Here is a 22884-nt window from a genome sequence, read left to right as displayed (position 1 = left end):
GGGTCTCACATTGGTGGGCCTGAAGCTCCTCGAAAGAGGCTGTCCCTCTGGTCACTCCTCCTTCAGCAGGCTGTGCTTAAGGTCACCACCTTGGGGGGGGCTGAGCTCTTCCAGGAGGTCCTCTGCTACGTGCACCCTTAATCCTGTCCTCTTAGTCATCACTTCCATGGGTCATCGGACACTTGGGCACCTCCAGGTCTGATGTCACCATCCACAACCACCAGAGAGTACACCGTCCCCTTCAGGCGAGGGGGACTCACTGCTTCTGGTGACCTCAGGGATCCTAATTGTTAGGTGTGTTCATAAGTGCTGCTGCCTGTGGACACAAAACTGACGGAGAATCCCGTTGTCACACGGCAGAAAGAATACAAGAAGGACCTGGAGAAGGAAATCAAAGGAAAAGGGATGGAGCTGAGCGGAGACGTCCTGGAGATGCAGCGGGCGAAGAAAGCCAGCGAGATCAGCAGCCAGGTGAGCAGCGGGGGCCGTTCAGTGGGCTACAGTGTATAGCGCCTTTCATGGCTCTCTATCTATCTATCTATCTATCTATCTATCTATCTATCTATCTATCTATCTATCTATCTATCTATCATCTTTCATCATTCAAGTGGGACACAGCTGGATGGACCGCTGCCCATTTCTCATTATATAGCTCCTTTGGATGGTGGTCACACATTCTTTGCCCCTCTTTGCCCTGCAGGCAACCTACCGGCAGCTGTCCGAGCTGAGGCACACGTCATACGGCACGGTGACAGACACGCCGGAGATGCTGCACGCTGCCTACGTGAGGGACATGCTCAGTCAGGTAAGGGGTCCTCGCAGCATGCCACCCCATTTTGGGTCAGGTCAGTCCACTGAGGCACTCACTGTGGTCTCATTGCAGAAGAAGTACAAAGACGAGGCGGAAACCAGGAAGCGGTCCTACTGCACGGTGGTGGACACCCCTGAAATCGAGAGGGTCAAGAACAGCCAGAAACTGGTCAGCTCTGTAAGTACAGGTGACATCAAAGAGAAGGAAAGTGGTGGTGCCAGGCCAGGAGAGCCCTCCATCAGTGTCATTGACCTGAGGCTGGCAGTGCCCACTTGGCCAGTCACATTTGCACATTTGTGACCACCTTCCTCAATCAAAGAGCAGTCGTGTCCACCTGAGGGTCAGGTGACACCTTTGTGGTCACACAAGAGCTAGTGGGGGACACTTAGCCACACATCTATGTGACATTCATAACGCTCGATTCCAAAAGTAGACTTCAGCTGCCTCCATATCTCGGGCTGACCAGAGTGTGGACAGATCCTGTGGCTTGGCGCTTTACAAACTAAGTGTATTCTTATTCTGATATAGCGCCTTGCTCAGTGAGTCAGGTCCACATTTATTTAGTGCCTTTGACAATCTGATGACCCAGTGGCAGACTGAATGCTGAGGGAGTGGACACAGAGGTGACAAGTGGCTTTAGGCCTTGGCAGAATTTGAAAAAGAAAGCCTTTGGTGTGAGTGTCTGCTGGTCGAGGTCAAAGGTCAGCAGGGTGGCCACACCTTGGTACCCGGAGCAGCACCGCAGACTCCCACCAGGGGGCGCTACTGATGCCCTGTCCCTGTGTTTGCAGGTGCACTACGCAGCTGACTCCAAGCTCCTCAAGGGGGCAGTGTGCTCCGTACCCGAGACCCCTGACATCCTGCTGGCCAAGGAGAATTCCCGCCGGATCAGCAATGTAAGTGGCATTTCAACTTGGTGATGGGCAAGCTCCCAATGAGACTTTCAGCTGCTTAATCAGTGGCATAGCTGGCGTTGAGCTGCATTAAGAGCCAGCATGGCCAGCTGAGGCAAGACTCAGGTTATGCCAGGTTATGAGTCTGACACACACCATCTTATATGCTGGCACCCAATTCCAAAGCCAAAGGGGCACTATAAACTCCTACTTAGGCCTACCTGGTTTGAATACTTTGGCAGTAAATGCCCGCTGGGAGTTGGGGTGCTACGTTGGCGACTCTGTCAATGTGACTCCCGCTATGCCCCTGGGCTGGCCACTTGGCATGCCTCAACTGGCCAGAGATTGGCACTCATTTGACTTGGCCACTCAGAGTACACGATTATCTTGTTCTCCGCACATCAAGTGAAAGGCGCTATATAAAATACACCGTGTCATTGAAGGTGCACTACAAGGAAGGAGTTGGCGCTGGCACAGCAGTGACGGAGACCCCTGAGATGGAAAGAGTGAGAAGGAACCAACAGAACTTCAGCAGTGTGAGTAGAGTGGCATGACTGGGGGGCAGCTGGTCTGGGGTCTCTGGAGGACCCACAGGAGGGTGGTGACTGAGGATTAGGCCTGTGCCCCACAGCTCTGTTCACATTTGTAGGTCAGGTGGTACAGCACTAGGGTGGCACTCCACATGAATTGCTGAGGTGTGCCACCTGGAAGGCCACAACACAGCACTGTGGAAACTCCTTGGGCACACCAAGGCTGGCAGCTCAGTTGGTGTCTTGACTAGTGACTCCATCCCTTTGGTGGCATCCTGAATAGCCCCAGCACTCCACAAGTTGCAGTGCTGCTTTGGGTGGGCAGATGATTTACTTTGGGTGATGATGCCATCCCTAACCATGGTGTGGAGGCCACAGGGTGCTGCAGCTATTTTAGGGGTCAGTATGGCGCTGTGTGTGTGTCTGTACCCTCCATGTCATGTAGGCCAGTCAGAGATGATGAACATCAGGGGCACCTTGATAGTTGAAGCCTTAGGGAGGTGGCAAAGTGTTCTGGGTTCATGTGCCAGGCCCAGTTGTTGTCTACATGGAGTTTGGACAAGTGGTTTTCCCTCAGGGTATTCTAATTTTTCCAAGACGTGTGTTTAGCCAATCGCCAGATTAGTGCCCTGCCATGGGCTGGCATGCTTTTCATTGCTGGTTCCTGCTTTGCCCTCTGTGTTGCTGAAGTTGGCTCTGGTAACCCTGAACTAGTTTATGCCAGTTTGAGAACGTGATGTCAGTTCTGTCATTTCTGCTGGCTGCTGAGTAGAATAATAAGAAAATACTTTGGGCACAAGCCAGGCACAGTGAGTGCCATGCTGGCACAGGGCCTTCCATTACCTCTACAGTCACATGTGCTGAGGTCTGCCAGTTGTTTTCATACCCAATTCTCAACTCACCCATCCCATCTTGACTCTGCCCCCATTGGTGGTCCATTTGTAGAGCACTTCACTTGGCCAGGCATCACAGTATGGGTCAGGTGGCACTTCACATCTGGTGGCAGACTGGACGTGTGGGTGTGTTTACTGGGCAAGGTGCTATATTTAACCATTTAGCACCTGGGACTGATTCTGTGATGTTACGAAGATCTCTGAGTCTGCGATTAGTACACAAAGAAACGGGCCTCATTATGAAAGGCGCTATATGAAGTTAGTAGTGGGCAGCATGCTGGGTTTAAGTCCCACTCTTTTTTAACGTCCATGTGGAGTTTGCTTGTTCTCCCCATGCTCATGTGGATGTTCCTCTCGCACCCCTAAAGAGAACTGGGACCTTCTAAAGTGACCGTGTGTGAGTGGACTCCGTGTTGGACTGGCAGCCATTCCAGGGTTGGCTCCTACTTCCCCCTTATGTGGCTGGGATTGGTGTCAGCTCCCCAGCCCTGGTGAAGAATGAATGTCCTGCCATGTGTGTCACTTGCATTGTCTGCTGAGGGCATGGTGGCAGGGCAAATGACAGAATACTTTGAAGAGAGCACCCAGTAGGCACACATGTTGGGTACAGCAGGCACTACCTGGCACAGTGGCCTCCCATCACCTCCATCACCACTTGCACACATCGTGGAAAGCAGCAGCACTGGGGTCCCTCCAGATGTCGTCGTCCCCAAGTCTCCTGACCGCCTTTGTAAAAGTGAACTCATGCCACCTTTGAATTGTCTCTCTGAGAAGATGCCAAGGGGCTAAGCGGGCCCCTCCGTTCACTGGCATTCCATGTCACTTGACATTCCAGGTCAAATACAAAGAAGGCCCCGGACATGGAACGGCCATCCCGGACCCCCCTGAGCTGAAGAGAGCCAAGGAGAACCAGAAGATCGTGAGCGACGTGAGTGGGGCTTCTGTGTGAGCGGGTGGGCGACGTTATGTTAGGACGAGACCCTCGTTATGAGGCGCTGGCCGCTACTGATGGCTGCTGCTGACCAGAAATAACATGAAGGGCGATTTGACTTTGAGGGTCCCACACAAGGCCAGCAGCAGGGGCTGTTAGAGGCCAAATGTGTCACCGCCAGTGGTTCAAGCATAGAGCACCAGGTGGCTACTTCACTGGCCAGCCCTCAGGGAGTGGCTCAGGTGGGAGTGGGAGCCTGTGTGGATGTGTGGGTATGTGTCCTGGGCAAGCCGCTATATTTAGATCCAGTCAGCACCTTTGACGGATTCTGTGAAGTTCTGAATGCCTCCCAGTCCGCCTGGGCACGGAGCATAAAAATGTCATTCAGCTGAGATGGGCATTGATATGAAAGGCGCTATATGAAATAAGAAGAAGCACGGTGGCACAGTAGTTAGTAGCATGCTGGATTCAAATCCTGCTCTGGGTTGGCATCCATGTAGAGTTTGCCTCCTCTCCCCATGTCTGGATGGCTTTTTCTTCCACATTCTCAAAGATGAATGGGACCCTCTAAACTGACCCAGTGTGAGTGGGCTTAGTGTTGGACTGGCATCCCCTCCAGCCTTGCCCTCTATGGTGTTGGGACTGGCACCAGCTCCCAGACGTTGAACTAGATTAGCTGGTTTGAGAATGTCATGTCAGGGCTGTCATTTCCGTTGTCATCTGTGGTTCTTACATGATAGATAAAGCAGAAGAGAGAGCCCTGTGGGCACATTTTGGGCACAGCTGGCGCTACCAGGGCACAGTGGCCTGCCATCACCAGATGCACACATTGTGGAAAGCAGCAGCATTGAGGTCCCTCCAGACATCATCGTCCCCAAGTCTCCAGTCCACTTAGTAAAAGTGAACCCATGCCACCCTTGAATTGTCTCTGTGAGAAGATGCCAAGGGGCTAAGCGGGCCCCTCAGCTCACTGTTTGCTCTTGACATTCCAGATCAAATATAAAGAAGACCCCGGACATGGAACAGCAATCCCGGACCCTCCTGAACTGAAGAGGGCCAAGGAGAACCAGAGGATCGTGAGCGACGTGAGTGGGGCTTCTGTGTGAGCGGGTGGGCCATTGGGTTTACTAAGCAAGGCGCTATATACAGCATATGCAATTAGCACTTCTGACTGATTGTGTGAGGATACGAATGTCTGCCCGGGCACTGATTATAAAAATTTGTCAGGAACTGTGAATGAGCGGAGACTGGCATTATTATGAAAGGCGCTATATAAAATCTTAGGGCAGTGTAATGGCACAATGGTGAGGAGCACACTATGTTCAAACCCAACTCAACTTGGCATCCATATGGATTTGGCATGTCCTGCCATGTGGGCTTTCCTGTGCCATCCCTAAAGATTAGTGGGACCCTCTAAACTGACCCTGAGTGAGTGAGTGGTGGGCTCCTGCGTTGCCCCTAATACCGTCGGGTTAGGCTTTGGACCCCCATGGCCCTCGATTTGTTTGATACAATGTCACCCCAAAGTGACCCGTGTGTCATTTTCAGACACACTAATCCAATCTTCCATACATTCCCAGATGGAGCCAACTGTCCAGTTCTGGAAATATCTGGAGAAGATCCATCTGGACACGGAGAGAACATGCAAACGGCACACAGGCGGTGACCGGGACGGCCACTAGAGCCTCCTTTTATGTAGTGCCTTTCACAGCTGCTTTACTTCGTGATCAAATGTACAAAAATCAAATGAAACGAGTCCAGCAGGGGGGGACATGTGACACTGCAGGAAAGGAAGGGTCAGCAAAAACGATGAAATCAGAAGAAGTGACCACTAGCCTGAGCTGGTGACCACCCAGGAAGGACCCCCTAGTGGCCACAGACAGAAATGGATTCAGCACATAAAATTCAAGAGCTGACATCAGGACTGGGGGGTCTTCTGAGATGGACTTGGTGGTCCGCGCTGTACAGGTGGTCAGTTTCTCAGCAGGTCAAGTCTCCTAGGTGGACAGCATTGCAAACGCCCAAGTCCACCCTTGGTCTTCTCCCAAACTGGCACACTGGCTGGTGATGCTGCACCACACCTCACTGGACACAGGTTCAACAGGGGCTTGAGCAGTGTCTGTGTGGAGCTGGCATGTCCGCAGCTTGACCATGGGGGGACTCTACAAATGACCCCCAAGCAGTGAAGGTACAGCTAGGTCATCTTGGACTGAGGATGGATGTGGCTGTCCTGTGCTGTCAGCCATTGTAATGACCTCTTGGGTTTGTGCCAATCCCACAATGCACTGTGGCTGGCATCACTGCCACCTTGACACTCACAGTGGCTTTAATGTCACTTGTGTAGCAGAAAGTGATGTCAGATTATGAAGTAAGATTAGCGCCACCTGCAGGACTGACTTGTAACGGCCACAGGGTGAGAAACCAACAGAAGAAATGAGTGCCAGGCAGAGAGAGAGAGAGAGATAACTGGCCAAAGTGCAGACACCACCACCAGGGGGCACACTTACCATCCTGGCCAGAGTCCTGTTGTGGAGGCTGCAGGGGTCTGCTGTGCCCCCCTAAACCACATTATCTTTTACTCCAACAGGTGAAATATAAGGAGGTGGTGACCCCAGCCACGGCCATCGACGTGACCCCCGAAATGGAGCGGGTGCGGCGGAATCAGGACAACGTCAGCCTGGCAAGCCTTCATCCTTCTTCTTTAACCCAAGGTTCAAAGTCATCTCAGCTGTCCATGGCTGCTGCTCCCAGTCTGAGGGCTAAAGCCCCTCGGTGAAGGGTCCTCCTTGGAGACCCCCGGGTGCCCAGCTGTCAAATGAGCACTTGGGAGGTACTGACGTGGCTCGCTGGGCAGCTGTCCGGTAGGATGGGGTGGTAAAGTGGCTGAGGATTTGAACCCCAACCCCTCAAGGATGCTGGTTTGACTCCCCCTCTGTGCCCAAGTGCCAGGGCTCCAACACTAATGAAACTGGAATGGCACAGGGTTTGGGTTTGTGTTGGCTAGGGAAAGGTGCTATATGGACAACAGCTGTTGGTTGGGGGTGTGACCCTCACGTCTCAGATTTAATAGGAGATGCCACAGTGCTGGGGGGCTCAATGGCCTCTTCTCTGGGGGTCAAAGAAGAACAATCGGTCCCTAAAAGCCAATATTGAGGAAAACGAGGGGTGAGTGGCACCAACTATTTCACTCTTGGAGACCATCAGGTGGGGGTGCTAGTAAACGCAGGGTGGGCAGACAGCTGTCTGGGCGATCAAGGAGCTAGAGGGGACCTTGAGACCTAGAGTTGGGGAGGGTTACACATAAGTGAGCATGGCACAGTGAGCAGGTACACTGGTCATGGCAGTGGGCACTTCCTCAATATGGGTGGGGAGATGGCTGGCTGGTTTTTCTTGCAGCGCTGCCCACTAGTGTCCCAGTGCCACAGGCTCTGATGTGGCTGTGCCCGCTCACCCTGTCCTCCTGCCATCACTTGCTGCCATCTGCTCAGCCTGTCCCTCTTTCTCTCCCCGAAGGTGAAGTACAGCAGTGACCTGAAGGCCATGAGAGGGAAGCCGTGTGCCGTCACCGATACGCCAGAACTGAGGCGAGTCCGGAAATCGCAGAACGACATCTCCATGGTAGGAGAGGCGGCAGAGAACCACCCAAGACAGCGGGCACCGAGGGCACAGCCCTGTTGAGCACCGATTAACCCACTGGGCACTGCCCGCACAGTGTGAATTACACATGCACCAGCTTGTCCTGAAGAGGGTGCCGTTACCCCTCAGTCTTAACCTCCTTACCCCCTCGGTGAATGTGTGGGCTGCCTGAGTGGTGGACACGAGTACGAATGACCAGGCCAGTGACTCTCTCATGCCCCTTCACCCACTAAGATGCTATCTCCTCTTCCTGTGTCTCTGACTGCAGGTCAAGTACCACGAAGACTTTGAGAAGACGCGGGGCAAAGGCTTCACCCAGGTGCCCAACGATCCCAACATGGAGATGGCACGCAGGAATGCCCAGGTGGTCAGCGACGCGGCCTACAAGGGGGTGCACCCTCACGTGGTGGAGATGGACAGGAGACCGGGCATCATCGTGGGTAGGTGTGGCCCTGGACTGGCGCAAGTCCCTGCTGTCCCTCCTTGGCGCCGCTCACTTGCTCTGTTTCTGTTGTTTCCGGCCGAAGACCTTAAAGTGTGGCGCACTGACCCCGGCTCCATCTTTGACTTTGACCCCCTTGAAGACCATGTCCAGTCCCGAAGCCTCCATAAGCTGGCCGGTACTGCTCTGCTCTTGCTTCTGCTTGCTCTTTGCTCTTCTTTTGCCTTTTCTGCTGCTTTGTGTTTCTTTTTCTGTTTCTGGCAGGGGCAGCCTGGCACACTGGCATTGATGCCATCCCGAGAGGTGGCACACACGGCCCAGCTCTGTCCTGTCACCTGTCGGAGCCTGGTGTGGACATGACAGAGTCTACGCATTACCAGGGCATGACTGATGCCAGGCGCTGCCAGCTTAAGAGGGGTTCCCAGAGGGCCAAGGTGGTCACTCCCACTGCCCACAGGCCCTGGTGCCCCTTTAACTTTTTTTTTTGCTTTCCCTTTTGCTTCTCTGCATTCATTTGCTGTCCCACTCTTTCCTTCGCACCCTTGTAGAGAAGGCCAGGCGCTCAGGTGGGCAGCTGAGCCGCCCTCTGGGTGCCCTTGAGATGTGTGGGCACGATGACCGCTCTGAGGCGTCGGAGAGAAACAACAACAGCGTGTCCTGCTTCAGTGAGAGCACAGCCACCGGAGGTACATGTGGCCGGGCGAGGGCAGTGGAGTGGACGAGTGCATGGCACTATATAGAACTGAGCCCTCACTATGAAAGGCACAGTCCAGAGGAATTCACCCAGAGCTAGAGGTGTCCACTCATGGCGAAGGGCACTCTGTGCACTGGCATCTCTTGTTTTAAACCCCCCCCCCGCCCCACAAATGCCAGTCCACAGCATGAGTGAAAGGTGGCAAGGTGACCAAACATGTGTCAGCACATATCCTTCACCCATTCCAGGGCATCAGTGAGGGCAGAGCACAGACTCGCCCACATAACCAAAGGGTCTCTGTACCCCTCAAGTGTGCCATGGCCCTGGCATGTGCTTCATTGAATGAGCTGCTTCGTCAAGGGCGCTTTATTGAAGTGATTGTAGTTGGCTACCTCCTGCCCACTGGCACACTGTTCATGCACTGCCTGCCCATTCCTCGAGACCACCCCCTAAAAGCCCCTCTGTGTTGTTCCCGTGCAGCCCCAGTGCTCCCTGGAGCTTACCAGCAAGGCGGCCAGAGTCCCGGCTACGGCTACATGCACCAGACCAGCATCTCGTCCATGAAGGCCATGCAGTCCCCTCCACATTCAGCCACTGTGGTGAGTATGGGGGGGCTCAGGACAGCGTGTCTGGGGGGGTGGGGGTGGGACAACTCCAATGACATCCAGTAGGATAGAAACAATGAGATGAGCCCCAGCTGATGGACGTCCTTACTGACAAATGGGAGGTCCCAGCAAATTTGACCGATGAGACCTTAATGATGAATCCCACCTGCTAATGAGCCCCCCGATGTCAGCGAGTGGTCGAGTCCCGGATCACTGACGTTCTTACCGTCCACCAATCTGATCAATACGTCCTTCATGATGAGTCCACCTGCCATGTGACCGAGCTGACCAGTCCCAGATAATGTGGGCAGTCATTGGGGTCCAGCCTCGGACAGACCCTTGAAAGATGAACCCTCTAACCATCTGGGCCGCTGCCAGGTCCTGTCTGATAAGACCAAGCCGACCAGTCCCTTACCCCTCCTTGCTGTCTGACGCGTCCATCCTGCTGACTCCCCTCCACTGGTGGCTCCTTCCTTTATGTGGACCACCCGATGAGCTCCTGATTGACAGGTCCTTCCAGACGGCTCACTTATCGGCCAGAGTCCTGAGCCCACCCTGGCAAGTCCATCTACTGCTGAGTCTCACTGAAGGGTCCGTCACTGATTAGTGCCATGTGACTCGTCCTATATAATGAACGTCACGAGACCATCAGTGCAACAACAAACAGATGAGCCCCCATTGAGGGGGGGTATTCATATCCTCATAAACGAGACCCCAGTGACAAAACACTGCCAGGCTGACCACTCACTGGCGAGACACTCTGGGTCACTCATTAGTTTCTATCCCCTGCCCCTGCTATGCCCTGAAGGACCCTGTGAACAGTGCCCCCCCCCCACCTGCTAGCGGCAGCCCCCACCCTGACCTGGCACCCTTGTTTTAACTTTTCTTCATTCTGACGCTCCTAAAGATTTCAACTGATTGTTTAGCAGGCACGATGATCCCACCGCTAAAACCATCCACAGAGCAAGTCTGCTGTTCTCACTGTCTGCCCAACTCTATTGTGGGCTCACGGGAACTGGACAATGTGAATTGACCACGCCCCTACAAACCCCACCCAGCAGGAAGTCATTTGTGTCAACCTGTAAGCTCAGCACCAGCCTAAGCCCACGTCATACTGGTGGTCCTGGTGACTCCAGACCTGCCAAATAACGAGGCACACCTGATAGGAATTCAAATGCTGAGTGACGGCGTGTCCCAAATATGGTGACACCTGTCAGTCCAGTGCAGTCCCCGTGATGAGGCCCAAATCACAAGTCCTCTGCCTTCTGTGCTGACGTTGACAGATAAATGACACAAAGCACCATAAAATGTCACCTTTGTGACAAGGACTGAGCAGTAGGAGGCAGCAGTGCTCCTTTGTCTTGAGTGAACCCTAAGGGGTCATTTGGCAGCCACAAAAGAAACAAACATCAAACCAACCTGGACGTCCATTAAAACCATTTTGGTGGCATCAGGTGGGCATGCAAACCAAACCCAACCTCATGAACAAGACATCTCCTAAATCCCGTGCCCCGGGGGCAGCGGTGCTCTTTTGTCTGTCTGGTCATTTGGGTCACTCAGTTCTCTGTTGTCTTTAAAGCAGATGGCACAGGTAACTGGGCACAGCATGAGGTTGCAGCAGTGGCATGATGAAGGTGTCACCCAGGGATGGGCATTTGAGCATAGAAGAAGCTCAGGCTGAATTTCTTCTGATTTTTCATTGGCTGAGCAGATGACCCATTTGGAAAGGCAATGCCCAACCCCTGCCCACCCACAGCCATGCCCCTGGCTATAGTCTGAATGTCCACTCTGTGGAACAATGGGTGTTAAACATGATGTCACACAATATCGTGACTTTCACTAAAGTATTGGAACAGAGAGCTCATTTGTGTGGCAAACGGCTGCCCACCTAACCCCAACAAGCACAGGACGTCCAAAGCCATCCCAGACAGCCATGGGCTTTGGGGTGCAGGTGGCATTGGGGCATGGGCACAAGTAGGCGATGTGGTCACTCATTGTCTGTCTCAACAGAGAGTCTACCGGGCCATCTATGACTACGCCGCCCAAGACCACGACGAAGTGTCCTTCAGAGACGGGGACATCATCCTCAACGTACAGGTCATCGATGACGGCTGGATGTATGGCACAGTGCAGAGGACCGGCAAGTCAGGGATGCTTCCTGCCAACTACGTCGAGACGTTCAACTGAGTAGCCGCCGCCGCCGCTACCTTCGAGCAGCTGACCGTAAGAGGAGCCTTAATATGCCAGGCGCCCGCTCGCTCGCTCACTCGCTGTCCTTTCTGGTCTGTCCCTCTCACTGCTCCTCCTCGCTTTGTACACAGGATGGCCAGCAGGGGCCCCACACACCACTCTGTCACCGTCCCACTTAGTGGGTCTTCAGGCTTCACTCTGCAATTCCCAGGAAATTAATTAGGGAGGGGGTGGAGCTCCATAATGCCAACGGGATTGGCCAGTGTAGGTAGACACCTCTGACTCCATGACCCCCTCTAGTGCCAGCGGGGCAGATGCACCAGTGTAACGCTTTACTGTTGGCACAATGTAAAGGAAGGACTAAAGCACAGGAAATCCCCATTAGAGCCCAGTGGCACCCCCCCCCCTCCCCACTGGCCCACACCCAATGACAATGACCCAGTTAGGCTTGTGAGGCCAATCATGTTTAGAGCACCGTGTGACATGAAGGGAGCTGATGAAGAGGATAAAGATGAGCCCCATGTGTGTCCATTATCTCGTTTTGATGAAGGCCATCACTCTAGCCACTGGCACTGGGTGATCTTTATGATAAGAATGTCACCTGTCACTATGGCCGTGTCCCCCATTAGTGTCATTGAGGGTGACCTTGTCTGATTTTTGTCTCTCAACGATTGGTTAGATCTTGATGGGAGATGCCAGCTGCCAGCCTGCCTGTGATGGCTTGGCTGATGGACTTGGACAAGACTTGAGCAACTGGTATTGTTAAAGTGAAATACCAAGAAAGTGCCATCTATAACATCATTAAACTACACCCCCAAAGTCTCGGATGAAGCTAGGTGCCCAACAAATGCCAGGTGCCCACTTGGTGTTGTGTCATGCGATTAATCCCAGCTGATGTCCCCACTGTGTCATATGCCACTGTCACCCTCCTCATGGCACACTTTGGTCTGACCCCAAAGTGCACAGAGTGCCCAGTTGAAAAGCGCCAGCCAGTGTAGCCCTCTAGTGGCCAGCGGGTTGGCCCACCTCGCTTGTGTTAAGACTATAAGATGGTGTTGTGTGTGAAAGGTGCTATAAAGAAGAAGGTCACCCCACATTTGGTGAATGGACGAGACTGCGGTCACCCTGACATCTCCTCCATCACTGGCCTGTAGCGGGCACTCTGGTGCCATGATGGCCAGTGGTGACCTCCCATCATCTTCATTACTTCCTGCCCTCACATATGTCTGACACACCAATGGCCACTAAGGGCCAGTGCCCCGGGCAATAGGGCACATTGGCAACTCCTGGCACTCTGCTCACTTTAGGTCACCAGGAGCAGCGCACAAGTGGACCCCATCATGATACCTGTGGTCCGTGAGCCTCCACTGAGCTTCTTGTTGCCCACATGCCAACCACATTCAAAAACCACTACAGTTTATCGAGAGGAAGACGACCAGGGCGGGAGGTTGAGGACCCTGCATGTTGGCCTGTCGAGTTTGGTTTTGCTACCAGCATTGGCCGGGTGGAAATGCAAAGTGATGCCCACTGTTTATAGCGCCTTGTTGTAGGCTGTGTTTTGGAAGTGTGAGTTTAGCATAAGAAATGAAAGAAGGAGCTCCCCCTGGAGGTTTTGTGAGTTGTTGTGGGCAGGCAGCCTGAGTGAGGCCTGTGGAGAAGGTGCCAGGGAGGTGTCATGCCACATTAGGTGCCCACTGTCTGACGTTTCACAAGGTGCAGAGTAAATGCCAGGCCAGTAGGAGGTGCCGCTCTCTCGCAGTGTAATGCTGGCCAGTGGAAGGGAATGCGCAGCTCTAATGCCTTATGTTATATAGCGCCTTTCACTGTGAGTAACATTATAAGATGCTTTACCTAATAATCAACGCGTGTTTAGTTGGGAGAAACTGTGGCCACCTGAAGCAACAAGCCCGGGCCTAGAGCGCCATCTGCTGGCCACACCTGGTAGCTGCAGGGACACACGGTAGTCTTAAGTGACTCACGCCTTGGGGATGGAGGCTGCGATGTCCACGCCATGTGGCTCAGTAAGTAAAACACCGAGGACGGGGACAGACATGGCCTTCCACACGAGCCCCCTAAAAAGAACTGGCTGGCATCCCAAGGTCACCTGACAGAGCGGCCCCGAGTTCGGACTGAGCCAATGGACGGGCGCTGAAACCGCACACACCGCCAAGTGCCAGGACTGTGAGAGGTGGAGCTCAAGCGGTCTTCTATATAGCGCCATTCATCCCGAGCACCATCACGCAGCTGAGATGAACGACGAGCAACTGGACCAATCAGAACACCCGAGTTGGACCCGAGCCCTCGGACGTCTCCTGGACTTTCCTGCCTCGTTCTTCCCGTTCACTGGCACTGAGGCTGAGCATGTGGGCGGCCATCGCTTTAACTGGGCACATCACGTCACCAACCAGGCTTTAGAGGCCCTGCTGTAGAATTAGGCACGGGCTCTGGTGGGGCCGGGTGGGGGGGGGGGGGGGGTGGTGAGGGGTACAGCAGTGCCCTCGTCGCTCACTTTTGGATTGTCGCTTCACCGAGGACGGGCCACCGACTCGTGACTTTCTCCACTGTCCTTCTGCATTTCAGAGCCACACCAATGAGAATAAATAAAGACGTTAGCCAATCAGAGCCTGCCTCGTCTCTCACGTCTCAGTCCAGTACCAAACTGGGACCCCCAGCTCTCGATGCCCATCCCTCCACACAACCTTCCTCAGATATCACCTATTGGGGTCTGCTTCCTCAAGACCTTGATTGGGTGGCCACAATACAGCCGTGCCATACGGTGCCATCCAGCCATTCATTTATTCTCCATTTCCTCCATCCATCCATCCAGCTCTTCATTCACAAGTTCATTCATCACCTAGAAACCCCCCCCACCCAGAGTGGACCCTGCCTTGGGTGAACAGGTCAGTTGAACGAGGGTCCCTAGAGAAGCACTGCCTACCCTATGTGCCCATTAAAAGGGGGGGTGACAAAGTAAAGAAAATTTGAAGGTAGGTGACTTTATAGCACCTGTCACAAGACCTGCCAGTGACAGCATGTGTGACACTCTCACAATGGTGGCCCGTCTCCAAGCCAGTTGCCAGGAACATCGTCCACAAGCCAAAGGTCCACCCCAAAGGTGAGGACTAAACCCACCGGGAGTGGCGATGGGCTTCTTCTCAGACCTGAAAACCACAAACATGAGGACATGTCCGAGGTCTTCAGGCACAAAGAACGAGCCCAGGCTTGAGAGGTGGGCACCCACCTGACTGGCTGGCACCAATGTGACCAGCGAGGTCTCTCAGTGTTACACACAGACACAAACACACACACAGATACATACACACCTGTCCTGCTTCCTGCCCATCAATCAGTGCTGCCAGGATTGGCAACCACCCCTTGCCACCTTACAAAGTGGACAGCTGAATTGGTTGTGCGTATGCACAGCCCCTGGCTCTCTAAGCCCCGCCCACGCGCGTGTCACGCCCCTCTGTGACCACGCCCCAAGCCCCTCCTCCTCCTTCCTGCTCACTCCTCTCACACAGTTTCTTCTTCATGGCTCCGACCAGATTGGACAGTGTGACCTGATGCCCACTCTGTGACCTCCTCATCTATAGATGGCATACACGGCAGAGAAAAGAGGGACCACCAGTCAGGGCAGCAGAGGGTACTGAGTTGGCTCCTTATTCTTGTCATGATAGACTGTGACATTTTGTGAAGGTGGGACTCAGAAGGGACCAGAAGACAGATGGCCTAAGGTGCTGATGGTGGGCTTGCTTACTTACTCAGTCTGCCTACAAAAAAAGGAAAAGGTCCCCTTCAAATGACAAGTCAAGTGACCCATGACACCCCAGACCCTCACACATCCCTCATTGCCCACTGAACCTGACCTTTCATCAAGATGTGGCAGATGCACGTTTGTCCGCTCCATGGACACTTTGGACATCTGGCATACTTCACCTCATCTGGGGTCCCAGGACCCCCAAACACAAGCAATCGGGTCTTGGGATTTTAGAATTGAGTCACTTGGTTTGGGAAAGTGGAGCTGGAACCACTAGGGGGCAGCAGCACACCATGTGATGAAAATCTGAAATGAAAAAGAAGGGAAACAAAACAATGGTGGGGTTAGGGGGCTTCCATCCAGACCCTCTGACCTGACACCCACTCAGTGGGCACACCTACACCTGGAGAATGTGCTGGCAAGATGGTATCTGTACTGGCATGTGCACAGTGAGATAGACAGAGCTGTGAAAGGCACTACATGGCAGGGTGTGATCTGAAAGGCACTATATGAAGGATGGGGCTCTGAGCGGCTCACAAGTCCCTTGTCCAGCCTATGCCCACTGTGTGCCCGAATGAATTCGGTCTTAGTGCCCAGTGTCCCGGGTAACACAGCTCAGACATAATGACAGTTGGATGCTGGACACTGCGGTGTGACAAGGCCACCTGTGGGGGTCTCTGGTCTGCCCAGTCAGGCTCACTTTTTAGGAGGACAGACGCTGGTCGAGTACACCTGAGCCAATCACCCCAAAGTGACACCACCAACTGGACGCCCTCACACCCCCAGCACGTGACACAATGCCGGACTAAATGAGACAATGACAGTCCACAGTAGTAACACATGACAGGGACAGCCCCCCTGGACAAACATGATGACAAGTCAAATGTTTTGTGTCTGTCACTACTGGAAATGTAGAAGACACCCCAGGAGGTCCCAATGTTGGTGACAAAAGGCTGACATGTCTGTGCAGTGGACTAGCCAAGTGGGTAAAAGGTGACCATGCTGATGTCCACAGAGTCAAAGGTCCAGTTTGGGGTGGTCCCTGATTCCAGGTCAGCTGTCATTCAGTCTCGACACATGAAGGGGACGAACCGGACCAAGAGAGGGCGCACTTGCTGACTGTTTCTCCTTGTCTGCCTGTCAGCCTGGTCAGCTGACGACTGATGTCATTTCCTCTGCCAGCTCAGAGGTCCCGCCTCTTCTGTCTCCATGCATCTTTAGAGACACGCTGACACAGAAGGACACAGTGTGTGACAAGTCTCCTCTGCGGACCACCCTCACTGTTTATATCCCTGATTGAAGTGTTTTGAAGTCCCCCCCCCCCCCAGTCTGTAGAAATTGACCCCAACATGAGGAAAGTAGGCAGAGGAGGATCTCAAGAGACAGTCAGAGTCCCCCCATGTGCCCCAGGTGGGATATACGCATACAGGCGCTAAATGACACAGCTGCCTTTGAATGGGGGCGTCATCTGAAGGCGCTACATAGGTGGGCCGGCATTACGGACGTACTCCATGTGTCACTGGATCATTAGCTTTGATATATAGTGCCTTTCATATCAAGTGTCAGTGTGTCTATCAGGTGAGGACTTCCATCTGTATAGCGCCACCCCCAGCTATAACTGGCCTGTTCTTCTGTTCCACCCATCGTGACCCATCATAGCTGGCACCACAGATGGTGAAGTGATCTTACACAGAGAATCAGGGCTGATATTTATGGTTTGTGTATAGCGCCTTACATAGAGAGCCCACCCCACCCTGTGCTCTCCATTCTTATTGGAGGTGGATCACCAGTGACCCTTCAATTCAGTGTCTCAGCCACTAGGGGGCTCCATTTTATTTCTGTCCACCTTGTGCCAAACTTCTCACTGGTGTTACCTGTCATGCCAACAAATCCCCTCCACAGTCCCCTCCACCTATGGATGGCAGTGCCAGCTCCTCAGCTGCATCCACAAAGCCGGGGCAGCCACTCAGCTTCACTCCGCCAACAAGCAGTGCCTTGATTAAACGGCCACTCGTCTCATCAGCGCTGATTACCCGCTGTGCCGCTTCGAGGGGCTCTTGACTTGCGCTTCTCGTTATGACATCAAGGACAATTGTCAAACAATCAAGGGCTCAGGGGAGCGGAATAGTGTGACAGACGTGTCCTCGCCAGCCAGCACTGAGGCAGGGGGGGGCTGTTGCTGTGTGTTGAGTGTGAAAGGCACTATATTTGAGAACCAAAGACTAAACTTGGACCTCAACACAGTGGCACTCTGGCGGAGGATCCTTAAGGGGGGTAAAGCCTGTGAGGGTCCCAAAGTTAATCAAGAATGACTTTTCCAACAGGAGGTTCACGTGAAAACAACCCATCAGGTGGCATCACCCATCTTACCTGCCGTGTGCCCATTTCTGAAGCTCCTCACTGCTCTGACTCATAACGTCCACCTTCTGCTAAAAGACCAAAGCAGAAGCAGGACTGTAAGGGACAGGACACAGCTGGCTGTCACAAACCAACCGGAATGTTCCACAAAGCACGGCACGAGTCTCTGGTGAGGTCAGTCCATCAACGAGTTTATGTCACACACAGTGCCACTCAGAGTTCCAGCATCACTGGAGAAAGAGAAAAGGACCCCAGTCTGTGGCATATGAGTGGAAAAATGCCAGGATGGCCAGCTGTGCCATCTTTTGAAATACCAAAGAGAGGTGCCAGTTTTACTTACATGGCACTGTTAGAGCTCAGAGAAGGGTGCTAAATTAGGGTGGAGCTACTGGCACCTTGGGACCTCTGGGAGCCCCGTTGTGGCTGAGGCCTGGCACTCTTACCTTGAGTCTGTGCCACCGACTCCCTGTGTGCCCCCTCCACCAACCTCTTCATGTCTGCACCATGTCTGCAGGAATGGAAAGGCACTATATACAATCAAGGCTCGTTTATTATTGAATTGATTTTTATTTTGTTCACCATTTCTCAGTCCTCCTGAATGAGCACACAGACATGCAGGTCATGCCAGTCTACTGATGCCCAGCCTCAGTGCCACAGCTGCTAATGCCATGGCTTATGGTGCTGACCCGCATGACCTTTATTCTACTTAGCATACAAGAAGAGGCTTTCAGGTTTGGGGTCTGCAGCCGGATGCTCAGCTGGCACAGCACTTGGCTCAGTTTGGTTTGCCAGGGGCCGCCATCTGTCGGGTGCAAATGGAAAGGCACAGAAGCAGACTGGTGAGACACCACGACTGGACATGACCCTTAGTGCCAGGCTCGAATGGAGCATCAAGGGCATGTGACAGAGGCGTTCAGTGCCCAGTGCCATCTCATGATCTGCCCTGGACCCTTCTATGTGAATGCTGAATCTCTCATACTGCAGCTGTAGGACCTCTGAGGAAAGGCGCTATATAAGTACGATAGTCACAAGCTCAGCACAGTGTATGAGGAGTGAGCAGAGTGAGTGGGGTGCACATGCCGTCCTCCCACAAAGCCCCTGATAGACCCATTTGTATGAACCCAGCAAACTTGAAACACCAAGGGGGACCCCCCCCCCCCCATCCATATTGGAACCTGAATACCCTAATGCCATAGAAACTCCTGAACCTATCATCCTATCCAAGGTTATTGTTGGCAGAGGTGCCAGCTCCCACTGGGTTTGGGAGCACTTATGTATGGTGAAGGTTCAGCCTCCAGTGTTGTCTCACCAGGGGACCCTTTGCCACCCCCAGTCTGCCCGTATGAGCACCGAACCATTTTCTTGTAGAAGTAATGTGCCTTAATGTGTTGCAGACTTTAGGGGGCGCTAGTGAGGTGCGTTGTCCTTCACCCTAAATGATAAACAAAATAATAAAAGAAAAAAACTGAACAAAACAACGGGCACCTGACACTCATGAACTGTCCCCTTGCTGTGGTCACCTCACACTTTCACCCTTGTCCCCTTGTCTTCCTCTTTGTCTCCCTCCCCTCCCCAGTGCTCATTGACCCCCCATCACCTCCAAGCTCCCTGTGAATTGGCATTGTAAGTCCCTCAGGGTGACCCAAGTCACTATGAGGGGGCCTGCTGGTGCCCCTGAGGTCTTCCTACCGAGCACCCTGCAGACTCCCCATTATGCAGATTGTGACTGGCAGTGCCAGGCTGGATCTTCTGCCCAGCTCTCTTGTTAGCCTAATCCACCACACTCTTTACTGGCCTTTCCCACCGCTACGCATAAAGGCGCTATATAATAGCCAGGGTCCTAGTGCCCCCCTGAATGAGCCCAGTTAAGGACAGGAGGGCTCAGCTGAATTCCAGCCAGTTTCATGCCCACTTGTAGTGCCACAGCCCTGCTGCTGCCCAGTCCATCGACTCAGCGTTCTTCTCCTCCTTTCAAGGTTGCACTTCATCAGCTGTCACTCCCGACGCCTCTCGTAAACCGCAGTGGCTCGCCGCTGTCACACCTGTCAGGTGATAATCCTTTGAAGAAGGCCCTCGAGTCCCTGGGCTTAGGATCTGCTGCGTAATTAGCATGGCACGCCAATCTGGCAGAGACAGCTGCCAACTCTCAAGGCAATCGTAAATCTCGGCCTGTCGAGCGCTGGGCTTTAATGGCAGGTAAGTGCTGAGCCTCTGGGGAACGGAGAGCCAGGAAGGGTGCCAGTCCTCCTGTCTCAGTGCCCGTCTCGTGGTCCGGCCACACCTCCCACACTTTATGATGAGATCTGCTGGATCTGTAGGCCTCTCATCTCCATGTCTTCTTCAGCTGGAATCCTGACATTCGCCCATAGGGGGCGCCAGCAGTTTGACTCCATTTACCATTAGCCTGCATGTCAAGCTGGATTGTCCCCCCTGCTGGCATCTTCTTTGCCCATCCAAGTTGGGGTGTCTCTCATGTCTGTAACACCTACAGGTAAGCACGTTGTCACCTCAGCTTGCCTGTCTTTAAGGGGGCATACGGTCCTCACCCAGCTTTGTGCCCACTGCTCCAGCATAGTGAGTATCCAAATGATGACAAACAGAAATTTAGAAAGGTAAAAAGAAAAGGAATTGTGGCAAATGTGCTTAGTGGACACGGACCACCGTAATTCAAGGACAAATCAGAGGAGACAAGTGACATGGCACCGCTACACCCACTTGTAAGTTCAAACCTCTTCAGCTCATAAGTGGCATCAGCCAAGCTGGGTCAAGAGGTCAAAGTGTGGCAGTCCTTAGGTCTCAGGGGACACCAGATTTGTGAAAATGTGACTTCTTCAATAAGAACAAGAGGGCATGGCTGTAGGTGGGTTAAGGGCAGAAGCCCTGCACTGTGGTGGGCAAGCAGGACTTCTGAGACCTTCACACGTGAGCCTGATGTCACTCTGGACTCGTCAGGTCGGTGGGCAGACTGGCCTGACCTCATCACAATTGTTCAGAAGAGAAAGTCTACAGGAGAGCAAGCAGGCTGATTGAAGACCACCAAGAGCGAGGGAGGGAGGAGGAGGAGGAGGAGAGACTGAGGAAGAGGGACCTTTAAAGGTTCCAGAGCTGACCTGACCTATTGAGCCTTTGAGTCTCCGATGAGTTCTTCATGCAGGACAGGTGACAGCAGTGGTCAGCACAGCACAGACGGTAGGAGACCACTGAGCCCACCGAGTTTGTTTGTCCCACCGTCTCCTCCAGACGCTTCCTTCTTAGGGTCCCCGCTTCTCCTCCATGCCTTGGAAGTCCATTTCAGATTCCCACAAGTCTTTGTCTAAAGACGTCCTAAGTGCACTTCCCCTCATTCACCACCAGGGGTCCTCAATTCACCATTAAGTTCAAAGCCTTCTGCTGATCTCCTTCATCAACGCCTTGGAGGATTTTGAAGACCTTTGATGAGGTCCCCACGCAGTCCGCTCTCTCTCGAGACCCAACAGGTCAGTCACAGTAGGACATGTCCCATGATGCCCCTGGCCGCTCGGCTTCAAGTCCTGCTCTGTCTAACCCACCAGAAGCTCAGCACTGCCAGAAGTGGCAGTGAGGCCAGCAGGGGGCGCTTACCTTGAGGTCTGTGTGTGGATCCCAGGGACCCTGTGATTGGCTGAGCCATAAAATGGCGGTCCTGACTCTCTGTGGTCATTAAAGGTCCTTTGGTAGGGCGTCCCCCGATGTCCTGCCCACCATGTCCTCATCCATTTTTTTAGCCCCTAATCATCTCTGACATCCCTTCACACCTCACAGCTAATATGTGGTGGGCATACTGGCACAAGAATGGCAGCTGCATATCGCTGGTGCTTGAAGTGTCACCTCAGTGTCCATGAATGCACTTTCAGGAGGTTTCAAAGGCGCTATATGCAAGTCATTAATGAATGAATGGACTACAGATGGACGCTTGTCATGTGCAAACTTCACACAAATGACCGAAAGCCCCTTGGAGTAAGTCAGCTGACAGTGTGGTGGGCAGCAGGACTTTGGGGTGAGTGGCCGGTCCTCGTCACAAGTGAGCTATTTGGCCGTCACTGCGAGTATTTTGCTCAAAGCAGCAGTAAAGAAAGTCGAGCGGAGAGCTGGTGACCAAAGAGGAAAGGCTGGAGGAGCAGGCTGGGTGACGTGGACAGAGGGTGCCAGCTTATATAGCTCTGTGATGGGCAGGCACGGTCTCTCTTCCGTTGCTTTGCTTGCCCATTTTCCTTTTCCTAACTGGCCGGTTTTGGGCACACGTCGCCCACCAGGGACAGCCAGGCTTAACTGGTCCCCTCCCAGTGTGGCAGACGGACGCCCCGGGGTGAGTTGTGTGTGACTCGGAGTGGACAAGCCGTCGGGCTGCCATGGTCACCTCCTCTCATACTAGACACATGCAGCTCTCTGATTCATGGACTCCATCGGACATGCCAGTCTCGTCGGTGACGTGTCATGCAACTCACACAGTTGCATTGTGGGTCGTGACCTTTCTATGGAGTCGGCCAATTATGAACCCCCAGCAGCTCGTCAGTGCCCTTTTCGGGCAGATGGGCAGAGCCAACGTGCTTCTGATTTATGACATTTACCAGCGGACGGAAGACAGTCTGAGTGGACAGAAACCACTTGAGGTGACGGTGACACTGACCATCAGCAAGGATTCACTTGATAAGGAGGACAGCAAGCCTGGCATTTGTGACCATTTGGCATGGGAGCTGACTGGCAGGGCCCTGGAGAGCACCTGCCTCAGCAGCCATTACAATACACATACTGTAAGTGGGAGAGCTCCCCCTGGTGACCTGGCTTGGCCAGAAGAAGGACATGGAGACCAACCTAAAAGATCTTCCTTCTCCTCCAAGTGTTCTTGTCTGTCCCGTTGGGTGGCCAAGCCACTTGTCCCCCTCGTCAGATGACCACAACATTCTCACCTCCCAGATCTCCTAACTCCATCTTGAGGTCACTTCTGAGGTCTTTGCCTACAATAACACCAGGCCTTGTCTCCCCCAGTGGAGCATATCCATTCACAAACCCTTGGAGAGATGGCACAGTCCCACAAGTCACCATCTGGAGATGTTTGCTCCCACCTGTTAGACTGGAGGTCCTGAGGTCGTTTGCCTACCTGCCTTGTCTCTCTTATGCCATCTTCC

At 53.3% G+C, this 22884-nt stretch overlaps 1 protein-coding gene across 11 annotated transcripts in view; it reads left to right on the top strand.

The window, feature by feature from the left end:
- The window catches only part of nebl (nebulette), a 62980-nt gene extending 49963 nt beyond the window's left edge, over nucleotides 1-13017 (top strand). For 3 of the 11 annotated variants that reach the window (XM_051929237.1, XM_051929236.1, XM_051929231.1), the window contains 14 exons: nucleotides 361-471; nucleotides 701-805; nucleotides 884-988; nucleotides 1603-1707; nucleotides 2148-2240; nucleotides 3963-4055; nucleotides 5051-5143; nucleotides 6646-6738; nucleotides 7572-7676; nucleotides 7963-8134; nucleotides 8222-8314; nucleotides 8685-8822; nucleotides 9311-9429; nucleotides 11446-13017. In XM_051929237.1, the coding sequence (XP_051785197.1) occupies nucleotides 361-471; nucleotides 701-805; nucleotides 884-988; nucleotides 1603-1707; nucleotides 2148-2240; nucleotides 3963-4055; nucleotides 5051-5143; nucleotides 6646-6738; nucleotides 7572-7676; nucleotides 7963-8134; nucleotides 8222-8314; nucleotides 8685-8822; nucleotides 9311-9429; nucleotides 11446-11622 (1602 nt within the window). In that variant the 3' untranslated portion in view covers nucleotides 11623-13017. The remainder of the gene's footprint in view (nucleotides 1-360; nucleotides 472-700; nucleotides 806-883; nucleotides 989-1602; nucleotides 1708-2147; nucleotides 2241-3962; nucleotides 4056-5050; nucleotides 5144-6645; nucleotides 6739-7571; nucleotides 7677-7962; nucleotides 8135-8221; nucleotides 8315-8684; nucleotides 8823-9310; nucleotides 9430-11445) is intronic. The other 8 variants (XM_051929239.1, XM_051929240.1, XM_051929235.1 and 5 more) reach the window with 7 other exon arrangements.
- Nucleotides 13018-22884: the final 9867 nt, after the last annotated feature.

Source organism: Erpetoichthys calabaricus, chromosome 6, assembly GCF_900747795.2.
Source record: "Erpetoichthys calabaricus chromosome 6, fErpCal1.3, whole genome shotgun sequence".
NCBI lineage: Eukaryota > Metazoa > Chordata > Cladistia > Polypteriformes > Polypteridae > Erpetoichthys > Erpetoichthys calabaricus.
Note: the sequence above shows the minus strand (reverse complement) of the source record. Positions and strands in the feature narration are given on the sequence as shown.